This window comes from Aotus nancymaae, unplaced genomic scaffold (assembly GCF_030222135.1).
Source record: "Aotus nancymaae isolate 86718 unplaced genomic scaffold, 86718_ANA_hifiasm-v0.15.2.pri h1tg000015l_1, whole genome shotgun sequence".
NCBI lineage: Eukaryota > Metazoa > Chordata > Mammalia > Primates > Aotidae > Aotus > Aotus nancymaae.
Genome location: NW_026988427.1, coordinates 11,368,943 through 11,381,726, shown reverse-complemented (window position 1 = coordinate 11,381,726; position 12,784 = coordinate 11,368,943). Strand labels below are relative to the sequence as shown.

The following is a 12,784-nucleotide window of genomic DNA, read 5'->3' as shown; positions in this document are numbered from 1 at the left end:
CTTTTTATATGCTTATTGCTCATTTGTGTATCTTCATTGGAGAATTGCCTATTCAAGTCCTTTGCCCATTTTAAAATCAGCTTATTTGGTTTTGTCATTGTTGTTGAGTTGTCAAAGTTCCATATAAATCCAGGATATATTGGAAATCAGATCTATGATATGTAAGCATTTTTTTCTATTCTGTAGATTGCCTTTTTACTCTTACTTCCTGTGATTAGCCAAAGTTTTTAAGTTTGATGTAGTCCCATTTGTCTATTTTTGCTCTTGTTCTCTGTGCTTTCGGTGTCATATTCAAGAAATCGTTGCCACCTCCTAAAGTTTTCCCCTTTTAATAGTTTATAATGAATTTTGGTCTCACATTTAGGTTTTTAATCAATTTTGAGTTAATTTTTATGTATGGTATAAGGTCAGGGTCCATTTTCATCTCTTGCACGTGGAAATCCAGCTTCAGACACAGAGTTGCGTTACTGTCCTCCGGGAACCTCCCCTTCTCTTCCGAAGAACCAGGAACCTGGGGCCCTCCAGCTCACAGGGGCCTTCTCGCGGCGTCTGGCTGCCTAACAGCTTAGCCGGGACCCCGCCTCAAACGCGTGGAACTACACTTCCCAGAATGTCAGCGTCTTCCCGTGGACTCCATTTCCCAGAGGCCTCAGCGGCCGCTCCGCCCCTCGTGGTCTCAGGCGCGCCGCGGAGCGTTCGCAGCTGATTGAGCGGCGCGGCGACTAAGGTAGCCCAGACGCCGCCGGGTCGTGAGGTTGCAGCCCGGTTGGGCGATTTCGTAGCCTCAAGCCTGCGGAGCGCGGCTGGGGAGGTGCGTCTCAGGAACGCCCGAGTCTGGGGAGGTGAGCGGCGGAGGCGGGCCCGGCCTGGAGGAGGTGGCGCCGGGCGTTGGGACGGCCTGCGGCCGCCGCGGCTCCCAGAGCCTTTGTGGGCGCGGGCGGGCACCCCAGAGTCTGTTACCAGCCCCCGCGTCGGGCCCTGGACTCTCGTCCCCCGCGGACGGCTCCCGCGCCGCCGCCGGCACCTCCGCGTCGGGCTCGCCGCTGGGGCCCGCCGTGGACGCTGGGCCAGGCGTTTCCTCCCGGGTCGGCCCTGTGCGCGCCGTGTGGGCCTCGCGGACTCGGGGCGCCGGGACCCCGAGCGCAGGGCGGACGCAGCCGGGCCCCGGTTTCCGTGTCCGTCCCCATGATGGCCGCCCCTTCCGCCTCGGGACACCTGACGCTTTCCTCTCCAAAGCCGTTTTCTGTGGAAGTCAGGAGATGATTCCTTGGCGGGAGGCAGAGGAACCGGGTGGAAAAAGGCTTGGGGTGGAGGGAAGTCGTCCCCGGGGCGGTCGTGTTGGGAGTCCTGGGCCAGCCTCGCAGGGGCGTGAACGGGGCAGGTGCCCTGGCGCTGCCTTAGTTTCCTGAGCGGTGCACTGGGTGCTGGCAGTGCCACCTGGCGCCGAGGGACTCAGCGGCTAGGGGCGGGCCCTGGTCCTAGTGGGCTCAGCGGGTTGTTGCTGCCGCCGCGGGTCCAGCGTCCGGTCCGGAAGCCCAGAGCCCCCGAGACCTGGGCCTGGACGGGCGGCCCAGCGCTGCTCCTCTGCGAGCTCCTGGGGCCTCCCTCTGAGGACGCGCGGGGTCGGGTTTCAGAGCTGAGGATCCCGGGGCTGGCAAGCAGAAGGGATTTCCTCCTGGCTTCCTTTCTCTTCTCAGATCCGCCTTCTGAAGACTGCACCGCCCTCAGGGGAGGGCCCAGAAAGAGAACATGGCTGCTGGGCAGCCGGAAGCGAGGCCCCAGGTGAGCTCATTGCCGTCCCAGATCTCAGTGAATGGATATTTTCCCACTAACAGTTTCTTCACCCAGGGCCATCTTCAGCCAGGGCGGAGCCCAAGTCCTTTTCCCTTGGAGGAGCTGGTCCGTCCTTAGGAGGGGTGGATTCTGTAAGGAGAACCACCCACCCTCCCCATCCATGTCTAGTGGTTCTTTTTTCTTAATAAACGCACTTTGTTCACTAATCTCAATCCATTTTGTGACTAATTTGACAAGTAAGATGCTACAAGTCTGTGTATCACTAGGGACAGAACAAACGTGCACCCCTTGGGAACAGTCCCTGCCTCCTTCACTCGCCCACGTCTCCCTTCCTACCCTTTGCAAGAATACTTTTTCTTTTCACCCCTGAGAATCCTCATCACACCACCCCTTCCCCAGGCTTCTCCAACGCTAGTTTTTAGTTTTTTTCTCCCGCTTTGTAAATCGTATTCTTTGCTTGTATCACTTTTGAAAACTGATGTAGACCGTTTTCATTTTTGTGTAGTGGGAATGAGAAGGCCACCCTTTCTAGGTGAGAGAATGAACAGAGTTGGAGAGGTCAGTTAACAGCAAGGACAGAGACAAGACCCCTCAGGTAGCCTCAGGAAGTGTTTCATGGGATATTAGTAGTACAGAGGCAGCACACGTGGTGGTTAGGAAGTAGGGCTGTCAAGCCAGATGGCCGCATTTTAATCCATCTCTTCTGTTGCTGTTTGTGGGCCTTGGGCTTCACCTCTCTGTGCCTCAGTTTTCTCACCTCTAAAGTGGGAGTAACAGCTGTGTCCACTTCCCAGCGTAGATGAGGGGCTCACATGAGTTAGTGTATGGAAAACGTTTAGATCAGGACTAGGCACATAGTTACCGCTCAGTATGTGGTGGTTGTGGTCGCTGAGTGACATTGTTAATACATTAATAATGTTGATCCATAGAAACTGCTGTACAATGTGTTTAGGACCCAGATGATGTTATCCTTTATTCATTTTTTGCCTAACAATAATAATGTCCACTGAGTGTCTGGCATACCAGAGAATGGGCTGAGGGCTTTACATTTGTTTTCTCACTCTCATAATAGCACAACAATTAAAATTTTTGTTTTACACGTGAGGAACCTGTTAAACTCAGAAAAGTTAAGTAACCTGAGGACATTTCAATTGTGTCGGGCTCTGAGTTCTCTCGGACCACTCAGTCGTTTCTCTGGAGCGTCTTTCAGAGCGTGGGCAGATCCAGCCACGTGATCCCAGAGCTCTTCTGCGCGTGGCATTATCTTTTAGACCAAGGGAACACAGTGGAGTTTGATCTGAGGGTGTGGACAGAATGAGCCATTATGCATTTGAGCTGCTCTTCGTCCTTCAGGGCATTCCTGTTCGCTTCCAACAGAGCCAAGCTGCTCTCCTGACCAGAACCTGCCGCATCCCTGTGTTTGAGTGAATCTCTGTGGTATCCTTCCTGTCTGCTCTTGCTGCCCATGCATCAGTACTGTGTAGACATGTGTGTAAAATTCAGAGAAGGGAATTCTTAAGACCAGAGAAAGTACAGAGTTCACAGTTAGAAAACTGGAGTTAGGATCCTGCCACTGCCACTAGCAAAGCACATGACCTGGGACCTTGGCTGCCTTGGACCTTGTGTTCTCATCTCAGGGCCCTTTCCAACCACATAGTTTTTCATTGCTCAGATTATTTCATGCATTTTCTAGTCTGCCAGTCAGATTATGCATTCTTTCCTTAAAGAAACATCATTTCTTGTACTCTTACCCACTGTACAAATAATTTGATACTCTTGCTCACCATAAAAATATTGCAGGGTCATGGTGCAAATTTTAGAGAATAAAACATTTGCACATATATGTATGTAGATATATATCTGTATTTGTGTTTATGGATATGTGTGTATATACATGCACATATGTATGTGTATGTTTGTATAGACGTGCATTGCATAATGACGTTTTGGTCAATGAAAGACCATCAATGTGGCAGTAGTTGCTTAAGATTAAAACGTAGCTAGGTGTGGTGGCAGGTACCTGTAATCCCAGCTACCAGGAAAGCTGAAGCAGGAGAATAGCTAGGACCCAGGGGGCAGAGGTTGCTGTGAGCCGAGATCACCTCATTCCCCTCCAGCCTGGGCAACAGAGCAAGATGCCATCTGAAAAAAAAAAAAAATGAAAAATTTGTTTCTAATTGACTTAATAGCCATTGTAACATTGTAGTGCAAGGCTTTGCTCCTGTTTTGTGGTGATTTTGGTCTAAACAGGCCTATCGTGCAGCCTGCCAGTCCTATAAAAGTCTACAACATATGCAATTATGTATAGTTCATAATACTTGATAATATCTATGTTGCTGGTTTATGTATTTATTATACTATTCTTGATACTTTACAGTGTCTTCCTTTTGCATGTTTTTTAAACATTAACTGTAACAGCCTCAGGCAGGTTCTTTGGTGGGTATCCAGAAGAAAGCTTTGTTCTCAAAGGAGATGACAGCTGCATGTGTATCGTTGCCTCTGAAGACCTTCCAGTGGGGCAGGACGTAGAGGTGTAAGACAGTGGTGTGGATGATGCGCACCCTGTGTAGCCTAGACTAATGTGCACATTTATGTCCTAGTTTTTAACAAGTTTTAAAATAGGAGAAAGCTTATAGAATAAAGATGTAAAGGAAGAAAATATTTCTGTACAGCTATACAACGTGGTTATTTTAAGATAAGTGTTACTACAAAGAAGTCAAAGTTGGAAAAAACTACAGAGTTTGTAAAGTAAAAGAGTTACAGTAAGCTAAGGGTAATTTGTTGTTGAAGAAAGAAAACTTTTAAAAAATAAGTTTAGTGTAGCCTAAGTATACAATGTTTAAAAGATCTACAGTCGTGTACAGTAATGTCCTAAGTTTCCCATTTACTCACCACTCAGGCAACTTCCAGTCCTGCAAGCTCCATTCATGGCAAGTACTCTGTACAGGTATACCATTTCTTAGTTTTTATGCTATATTTTACTGTGCCTTTTCTATGTTTAAATATATTTACATACACAGACACTTAGCGTTGTTTTACAGTCCCCTATAGCATTCAGTATGGTAACATGCTGTGCAGGTTTGTAGCCTGGGAGCAATAGGCTGTACCATATAGCCCGGGTATGTAGGTGGCCGTACCATCCAGGTTTGTCTCTTACAATCCCATGATAAGGAAATGGCTCAACAATGCATTTCTCGGAATGTACCTCTATTGTTAATGCGACACATGAACGTATACTCTGTGTGTATTTCATATATACAATAGGAAATAAAACCACCCTTAACCCCACCATCTGGAGATAATCACTGTCATTCAGTTTATTGTATATCTCAATAATTTTCTGTGTATATAGAAATATTTTTTTTGAAGGGGACAAACTAAATAGTGATATATAACCTGCTTTTTGTGCTTAGCATTTTCCTGGATGTCTTTTTATGTTAACAAAAAGAAATTTACACCATCAGCTCTAACGATGGTGTAGTGTTTGTATTAATATGATAATAGTTAACATTTGAACCTTTAATGTGAGCCTGATATGGTTTTAAGTGCGTTGTGTGGATTTTCTTATTTATTAACTATGAGGTAGATTTTGAGAGGCAGTTTTAGAGTACTTTCAAATGGAGCCTCGGACATCTGCCCGGATTGGAATGCCAGCTATACCACTGAACAGCTGTGTGACTTTAGGCAAATTTCTTAGCCTCTCAGTGACTTTATTTCTCTTAAAATGGGAACAATAACTATCTTCTTCATAGGGTAATCGTGAAGGTTACATGAAGTATATACTAATGATTAATATAAAGCTCTAAAAATAGTATCTGTCCCATGTAAAGCATTCAGTAAAATAGATTTATTCTGATTTTCATCATTACTATCTTCAAGCTTGAATGAGCACACAGGTAGTACCATAAGTTATTTAGCCTATATCAGTGAATATGTAGGTTATTTCCAGTTTTTTTGCTACTAACACCATAATAAGTATCCTTGTGCTTATATTTTTTGTGCACTATTCCTAACAGTAATTGGTGAGTTAAAGATTATACACAGTTCTAAGTTTTTAAATATGTATTATCCAATTGCCAATGAAAAAGTAATTAACCCTCCCACTAATGGCCTTAATCTCTCTACCCATCTCTTACAGTGGTGGACAAGGCCTGGCTCTCACTGTGTGCTGCTCAGTATATCTTTGTTACTGGCCAATCATTCATTAAATGAATGACCTGGAACCTTCAGAAGCTTAAATAGTATCAGAAGCATTTCTTGGGTAGCCTGTCTTCCCCAGTGCTGCCCTCTCCACTCTGAGGGTGGTCCTGGGTGAGCTGGAATGGCTTGTCCTTACAGGTGTCACTGACGTTCGAGGATGTGGCTGTGCTCTTTACCCGGGATGAGTGGAGGAAGCTGGCTCCTTCTCAGAGAAACTTATACCGGGATGTGATGCTGGAGAACTATAGGAACCTGGTCTCACTGGGTAAGGAAATTTCCCCTCTAGAAACAGAATTCAAAAATTGGGATATCTCGGGCCAGGCACCATGGCTCACGCCTGTAAGCCCAGCACTTTGGGAGGTTGAGGCCTGCAGATCACGAGGTCAGGTGTTTGAGACCAGCCTGACCAACATAGTGAAACCCCGTCTCTACTAAAAATACAAAAATTAGCTGGGCATGGTGGCAGGCGCCTGTAATCCCAGCTTCTTGGGAGGCTGAGGCAGGAAAATCACTTGAACCCAAGAGGCAGATGTTGGAGTGAGTTGAGATCGTGCCACTGCACTCCAGCCTGAGGGGCAGAGTGAGGCTCTGTCTCAAAATAAAAAAAAAAGAAAATTGGGATATCTCAGCACTTCCTTGCCTGAATAAAAGCTGTGGGTCACCAAAAAATTTGAGCTGAGTTTGAGGATTATACAAATCAGGTCTCTATAAATAAACATTGAAAACCTTCTTCCTCCTAATAAGTGTGGAATTGCTTCATGTATTGACAGGTGGGTATTGATGATTATCCCCTCTCCACTACACAGTTCATTAGAAATTCTCTCATAGTTCAGGCAACATTTTTCTGCTTTGGTGGTTCTGTGATTTGTTTGCTGATCTCTCAGCAGAGGGCTTACCTTACCCTTCATTGACCTACCAGTGCCTTTCCCACTTCTCTTTTCCAGCCAGGTGAATGTTGTAAAATCCACCTTCAAAAGAGAATCATACGATGTTTTCTCATTTTAAAAAAAGTTACTTGATACATCATTCTGTAGATTCCTGTTCATAAATTTTAATTCATCCATACATACAACATTCCTTCTGTAAAAAAGTCACGGCACTCTAGTAATCAGGGCATACTTTGTTGTGTCAAAACAAGACCAAGACTTTTTTTTTTGTCTACGTGCAGGACTCCCGTTTACCAAACCAAAAGTGATCTCCCTGTTGCAGCAAGGAGAAGACCCCTGGAAGGTGGAGAAAGACTGTTCTGGCGGCTCCTCTCCTGGTAAGTGGGTGGCTGCAGACAAGGGTAGGGTCTGGTTAATGAGAGGAGGCACAGCCTGGAATATTTGTTTGGAAGCTCCCTTGAGGAGTCTCAGAACTCAGAAAGTGGTGGGGAAGGGGAAGCCCAGGCTTGCAGACACGAGCTTCTGCTTATTCCCTTGTAATCACTTCACCATGAATCTCTGAGAGTCTCTTTTCTTACTCTTTCCTGTTGTTTCAGGAGAGGGCTGTATTTTCATGTATTCATTAAGCAAACATAGTATATTTAAGGAATTTCAAATAATTCACTCCGGTTGAGCTCAGGGTGTGTATTTGGGAAAAGGAAGAGGTAAGGGAGGAAAATAGCCTAGAAAGCTAGGAAAGGGCCATGTGGTGAGTGCTTTGGCACAGTTCTAAGAGGTGGAAACTGTCCCACGGAGCCCTGGAAATCATTGAAGGAGTGGGGCAGGGAATCATGGTCCTTGGTATCTTAGAAAAATTGGTCTGAATTAGAAACAGTTGAGTTTTCATCAGTGTAAGAACAGCTTGGGACCTGCGGTGTGTCCTTCCTCTGGCGAACATTGCCACCCTGAAAACAAGAGCCCACGGACATGGATAGAGCTCCCAGCAAGTTACAGAGCATTGTTAGGATGTCACCATTTATGGTTAATGAAAATTATGTGTATGTGTAATGTGCATGTAAGCCCAGAGAGAATGTTTAGGAGGATACACCGTAGCTGGTGGTGACATTAGTTACGCTTGGAATAAGATTGAGAATGGGTCCCACAAAAAGGGGACGTTATTTATATGTAGTATTTTAATTTTTCACAAAGACAGTATATTCATGACGTTCTGTGTGATTCGAGTTTAATACAGATGGTGACTTTGGAAGCATTGTGACTGAAAGTGAGGCAAAACTAGAGGCGGGAAGCCTTGCAGAGCGATTGCAGTCATGGAGGGAGGCAGGTAGGAGGTGGAAGGGCCTGGACGAAGGCGCTTGCTGTGAGTTTATGAGGGAAGAGGCGGCGCCTACGTGATCAGGGTACAGGAGGACTCGGATGTGGGCTGGATTTCACTTGAGATGCAAGTGAAGTAGTCAGATGGAGATCGCTGGTGGGCAGGTGTGTAAGTGACAGGGCCGAGATTCAAGGGAGGACACGGAGCCATCAGCACAACAGGGTCGTTGGAAGCCTGGACCTGGCTGGGTGAGGGGGCCAACCAGAGGCCTGAATCCAGGAAACAGCATTTGTGAGGCACTTAAGCAGGAGGAATCTGTGACAGAGCCTGAGGAAACGGGGAGGGGCCATTGTGACAGTAGGGGACTGAGAGGTGTTGAACTGGGGGGCTCTGGCTCTGGGGGATCTAGGTTGAACCCTCAACCACAGCTTTGCTGTCCCTTGGTCAGTGATGAGCAAGCTGTGCTGAGTGCTGCTGGTATAGAATTGGGCAGAAAGAGACGCCATTCTCGCACTTCCGGAATGCACGATCTAGTGAGGGAACAGGGTGAACACACTCACGTGAGGACCACATGGGAAAGACACTCGGTGCTGTGAGAGTACAGAGCAGGCAGGGCGGCGTCAGCAAAGGCTTCCCCGAGGAAGGGCCTGGGATTCAAGGACTGAAGAATTGCTTTAGGCCTAAAGAATGGTGTTCATGAAGGTCCAAAGAAGTAAAGCCAGTGAAGAGAAGGCAGAACAGGTAGCCGAGAGAGCCACGGGCCCTGTCACAGGGTTTGGTTGGTGCTTGAGAGCCAAGCACAGGCTCTGAGGAGCCATAAGTAGCTCAGGGCAGGCCCAGGCTGTGTTCTGCAGCCCCTAGCCCATGTGGGGAGTCTGATGACCACAGTGCAGGGGTTGTCAGGTCCAGAGGGCTCAGTGACAGCTTCTTGTGCCATGGGCCCAACGAGGAGCTGCAGGGCAGGCAGCCTTGGTCCCCATAGCCCCTGTTCCAGGGAGAGCTTTCTCGTGATGGTAGCTTGAACTTTTCTTTTATAGGGGAATTACACCTGTGTTTTCACTCTCCTTTGAGAGAAATACACTAATTTGATATTAAATTAAAATTTAATAAACTTCCAGAGGCCACCACAAAGCAGAATGCAAGTAGCAGGGAACCAGGTAAGATTTAAGGGAGGGTGTCAGTCTGGCCATTATGTGTGGGCTGAATCTGGTGCAGAAGATTAGAGGAAAAGAAGAATTGTTAACCTTTCCCCTCACCTGGGGAGCATCTGATGGCTGAGTAAGTCTCCCCTCCAGGGAGAAGTGAGTATTAACAGGCTGAAAATATGACTGGAGTCTGGAGCTGTCCAGAGGGATGCTGGGGCCCCTGATAGTGTTGTCAGTCAGTTCCTTTTCAGATTTGGGAGGATATGCCTGCAGGAAAACCATGAGCAGGTTGTTGAGTAAGTGAAGGATGTCAGAGCTGTTTCCTGGCTGGTTCCTCTTAGTGGGATGACCTTCCTCCTCCTTTTGTCAGATGGAAGTCAGATGGCATTCCTAGGGTGCTGACATGTGTTTGCATCTCTGCTGTACCCCTGGTGGGGCTCCTGTCTGCCTGGACTAAGATTGCCTCAGGACAGACAGCTTCCTTTTACCACGAGAGCTCACTTCACTGAGAGCGTGGTTGAAGGACTGGGATGTTCCTGGAATTATCTCAGACTCTAGCTCGAACCAAAAACTCAACCTGTAGGCTGGGTCTGGTGGCTCATGCCTGTAATTCCAGCATTTTGGGAGGCCGAGGTGGGAGGATCACTTGAGCCTAGGAGTTCAAGACCAACCTGGGTAACATAGACCCTCTCTATGTTTATGTAATTTTAAAAAAGAAAAAACATTTTAGACAAAAACCTACCCCTTGAACAGCCAGTGACAGAAAAACTTGTTCTCCCGGGGATAGGACTCTCTAGAACCTCTGGTAGCCTCAAAATGTACAAAGTTATTTTCTTTTGAGATGGACTCTTGTTCTGTCACCCAGGCTGGAGTGCAGTGGCATGATCTTAGCTCACTGCAGTGTCCTCCTCCCAGGTTCAAGCGATTCTCGTGCTTCAGCCTCTTGAGTAGCTGGGATTACAGGCATGTGCCACCATGCCCAGCTAATTTTTGGCATTTGTAGTAGAGACCAGGTTTTGCCATGTTGGCCAGGCTGGTCTTGAACTCCTGACCTGAAGTGATCCGCCCGCCTCAGCCTACCAATGGACTGAGATTACAGGTGTGAATCACCACGCCCAGCCTGCTTTGTTTTCTTATTGCAAGAAGCCGTCTTGGGCAGACTGAATTGTGCAGGGTGGTGAGCAGAGAGGGCTTGGTCAGTGAGGTTTGCTGGAGCTGCCACTGCACACAGTGAAGGCTGTCTTTTCCTGATTTGCACAGAGTGCTCTGGAGCTTAGCAGCAGCCCTTATGAAATGGCCTGGAATGGTTTTAAAGTGACTGTGCTTTTAAGATGGAAGTGTAGCCACAATGCTCTACAGCCCTGTTTTATTTTACTTGATTTTGTAGAGATGGGGATCTTGCTATACTGCCCAGGCTGTTTTTGAACTCCTGGCCTCAAGTGATCCTCCCATGTCAGCCTCCCAAAATGCTGGGATTATAGACCCGAACCACCTCACCTCTCAGTCTAGTCCAGTTTAATTTGTATGAGTTAGTCTTTTTCTTGTTTGCCAACAAAGCCTCCTACATAGGGCCTGCCCCTCCCCTCCTCCCAGCAACGTCTGTTCTCTTTGTAACTTCCAGAAATGTCTATTTAAAGAGTAAATCAAGTTGTATTGCTGCCATGCTCAAAATTTCCAGTCGTTTCCATCTCATACAGCATAGCCCAAAGTCTCCACCGTGACCTTCAGAGACCTACATGGTCTTGCCCTGGCTACCTCTTTACCCTCATCTCCTTCCACTCTGCCCCTCATTTGAGGCCTCTGATCACCCTTGGCCGCCCTGTAGTTTGTCACGGGGGCCAAGCCTCTGCCCTTGCTTTTTTCTGTCTGAGACTGCACCCACATGGCTCACTTCCTTGTGCTGCACAGGCATCTGCTCACATAGGCACAGCTCATCTGACACACGGCCCTCCAGCCCCCATGCTGTGTCCTCGGTGGGCTTTATTTTCCCTCCCTGTGCTTAGCACTGTGTAACAGTACCTAGTTCTTCATGATCTGTCTCTTCCTCTGCATTGTTAGCTGCTATAGGAGGTGTTGCCTCTTTCATTGACTCCTGTTTTCCAAGAACCTAAAACAGTCCCTGGCCAGGGTAGGCTTCCAGTTATACAATGAATGCACAATTGACTTGGACTAGGTTAGCGGTATTGAAGACAGAAAGAAGTGAACCAGTTCCATAGACGTCCAGGAGATAAAGCCAGCAGGACTTGTATTTGATGTGGAAGATACACGAGATAGGGTTGTCAGGGATGCTTGCTTTGTTTCTGCTTTGTTCTGGGATGGCTGTTGTCATTCAATGAGATAGTAACACTGGAACGAGATTGGATTTGGAGAATGGTATGAGTTTGATTTTCTTACTTTTCGGGGGAATTTTTTTTAGAAAAAGTTTTTGAGATAATAGTAGATTTATATGCAGTTGTGATAAGTAATATAGAAAGATTCCACCTTATACTCATTTCCAAAACTATAGTATAATATCACAACCAAAATATTGACATTGATACAGTGAAGAGACAGAAAAATCCCTTCAGTCAGCACAGAGATCCCTCCTGGTATCCATTTGTAGACACACCCGTTTCCCTCTTGTTCACTGCCCCTATTCCCTGCCTCCTCTTTTCCTTAAGTCCTGAAAATCACTAATGTGTTCTCTATTCTATAATTTTATCATTTGAAGAATGTCACACACATGGAGTAATAAAATGTATATAACCTTTTGGGATTTTTTTTTTTGTCCCACTTAACATAATTCTCTGGAAATTCATCTGTGTAGTGCTATACATCAATACTTCATTCCTTTTAATTGCTGAGTAGTGAGTGTTCCGTAGAGTGTACCATAGTTTGTATAGCCATTGCCTTGTTGAAGGACATCTGGTTTATTTAGTTTTTGACATTTAAGTATAATGCTGTTATAAACATTCATGTGCAGGTTTTTGTGAAAAATTAGTTTTTATTTCTATGTGATAAATGCCCAGTAGTGGAATTGCTGAGTCATGTGGAAGTTGTATGTTTAGTTTTTGAAGACATAGCCACATTTTTTTCCAGAGTGGCTCTGCCATTTTATGTTTCACCAGCAGCATTTGAATGATCCGGTGTTGTTGCATCTTTGCCTATATTTTGCCTTGGTACAACTATTTATTTTAACTGTGCTGGTAGGTATATGGTGAAATACATTGTGATTTTAATTTGTGTGTTCCTGTCTGTTGATGTTGAACATAGTTCATGTGCTTAATTGCCATTTGCATTTCCTTTTTTTGGGGAGAGTCTTGCTCTGTCACCCAGGCTGGAGTACAGTGGTGTGGTCTTTGCTTACTGCAGTGTCCGCCTCCCAGGTTCAAGCGATTCTCATGCCTCAGCCTCCTGAGTAGCTGGGATTACAGGTGTATGCCACCATGCCTGGCTAATTTTTGGCA

At 46.4% G+C, this 12,784-nt stretch overlaps 1 protein-coding gene across 3 annotated transcripts in view; it reads left to right on the top strand.

The window, feature by feature from the left end:
* Positions 1-718: 718 nt before the first annotated feature.
* Positions 719-12,784, top strand: part of ZNF354B (zinc finger protein 354B) — a 28,692-nt gene continuing 16,626 nt past the window's right edge. For 2 of the 3 annotated variants that reach the window (XR_010342881.1, XM_012451529.3), the window contains exons 1-4: positions 719-842; positions 1,698-1,782; positions 6,133-6,259; positions 7,163-7,258. Coding sequence is in view for 2 of the 3 variants with exons in the window: in XM_012451529.3 (XP_012306952.2) it covers positions 1,750-1,782; positions 6,133-6,259; positions 7,163-7,258 (256 nt within the window). In the remaining variant the exon portion in view is untranslated. The remainder of the gene's footprint in view (positions 843-1,697; positions 1,783-6,132; positions 6,260-7,162; positions 7,259-12,784) is intronic. The other variant, XM_012451530.3, reaches the window with a different exon arrangement.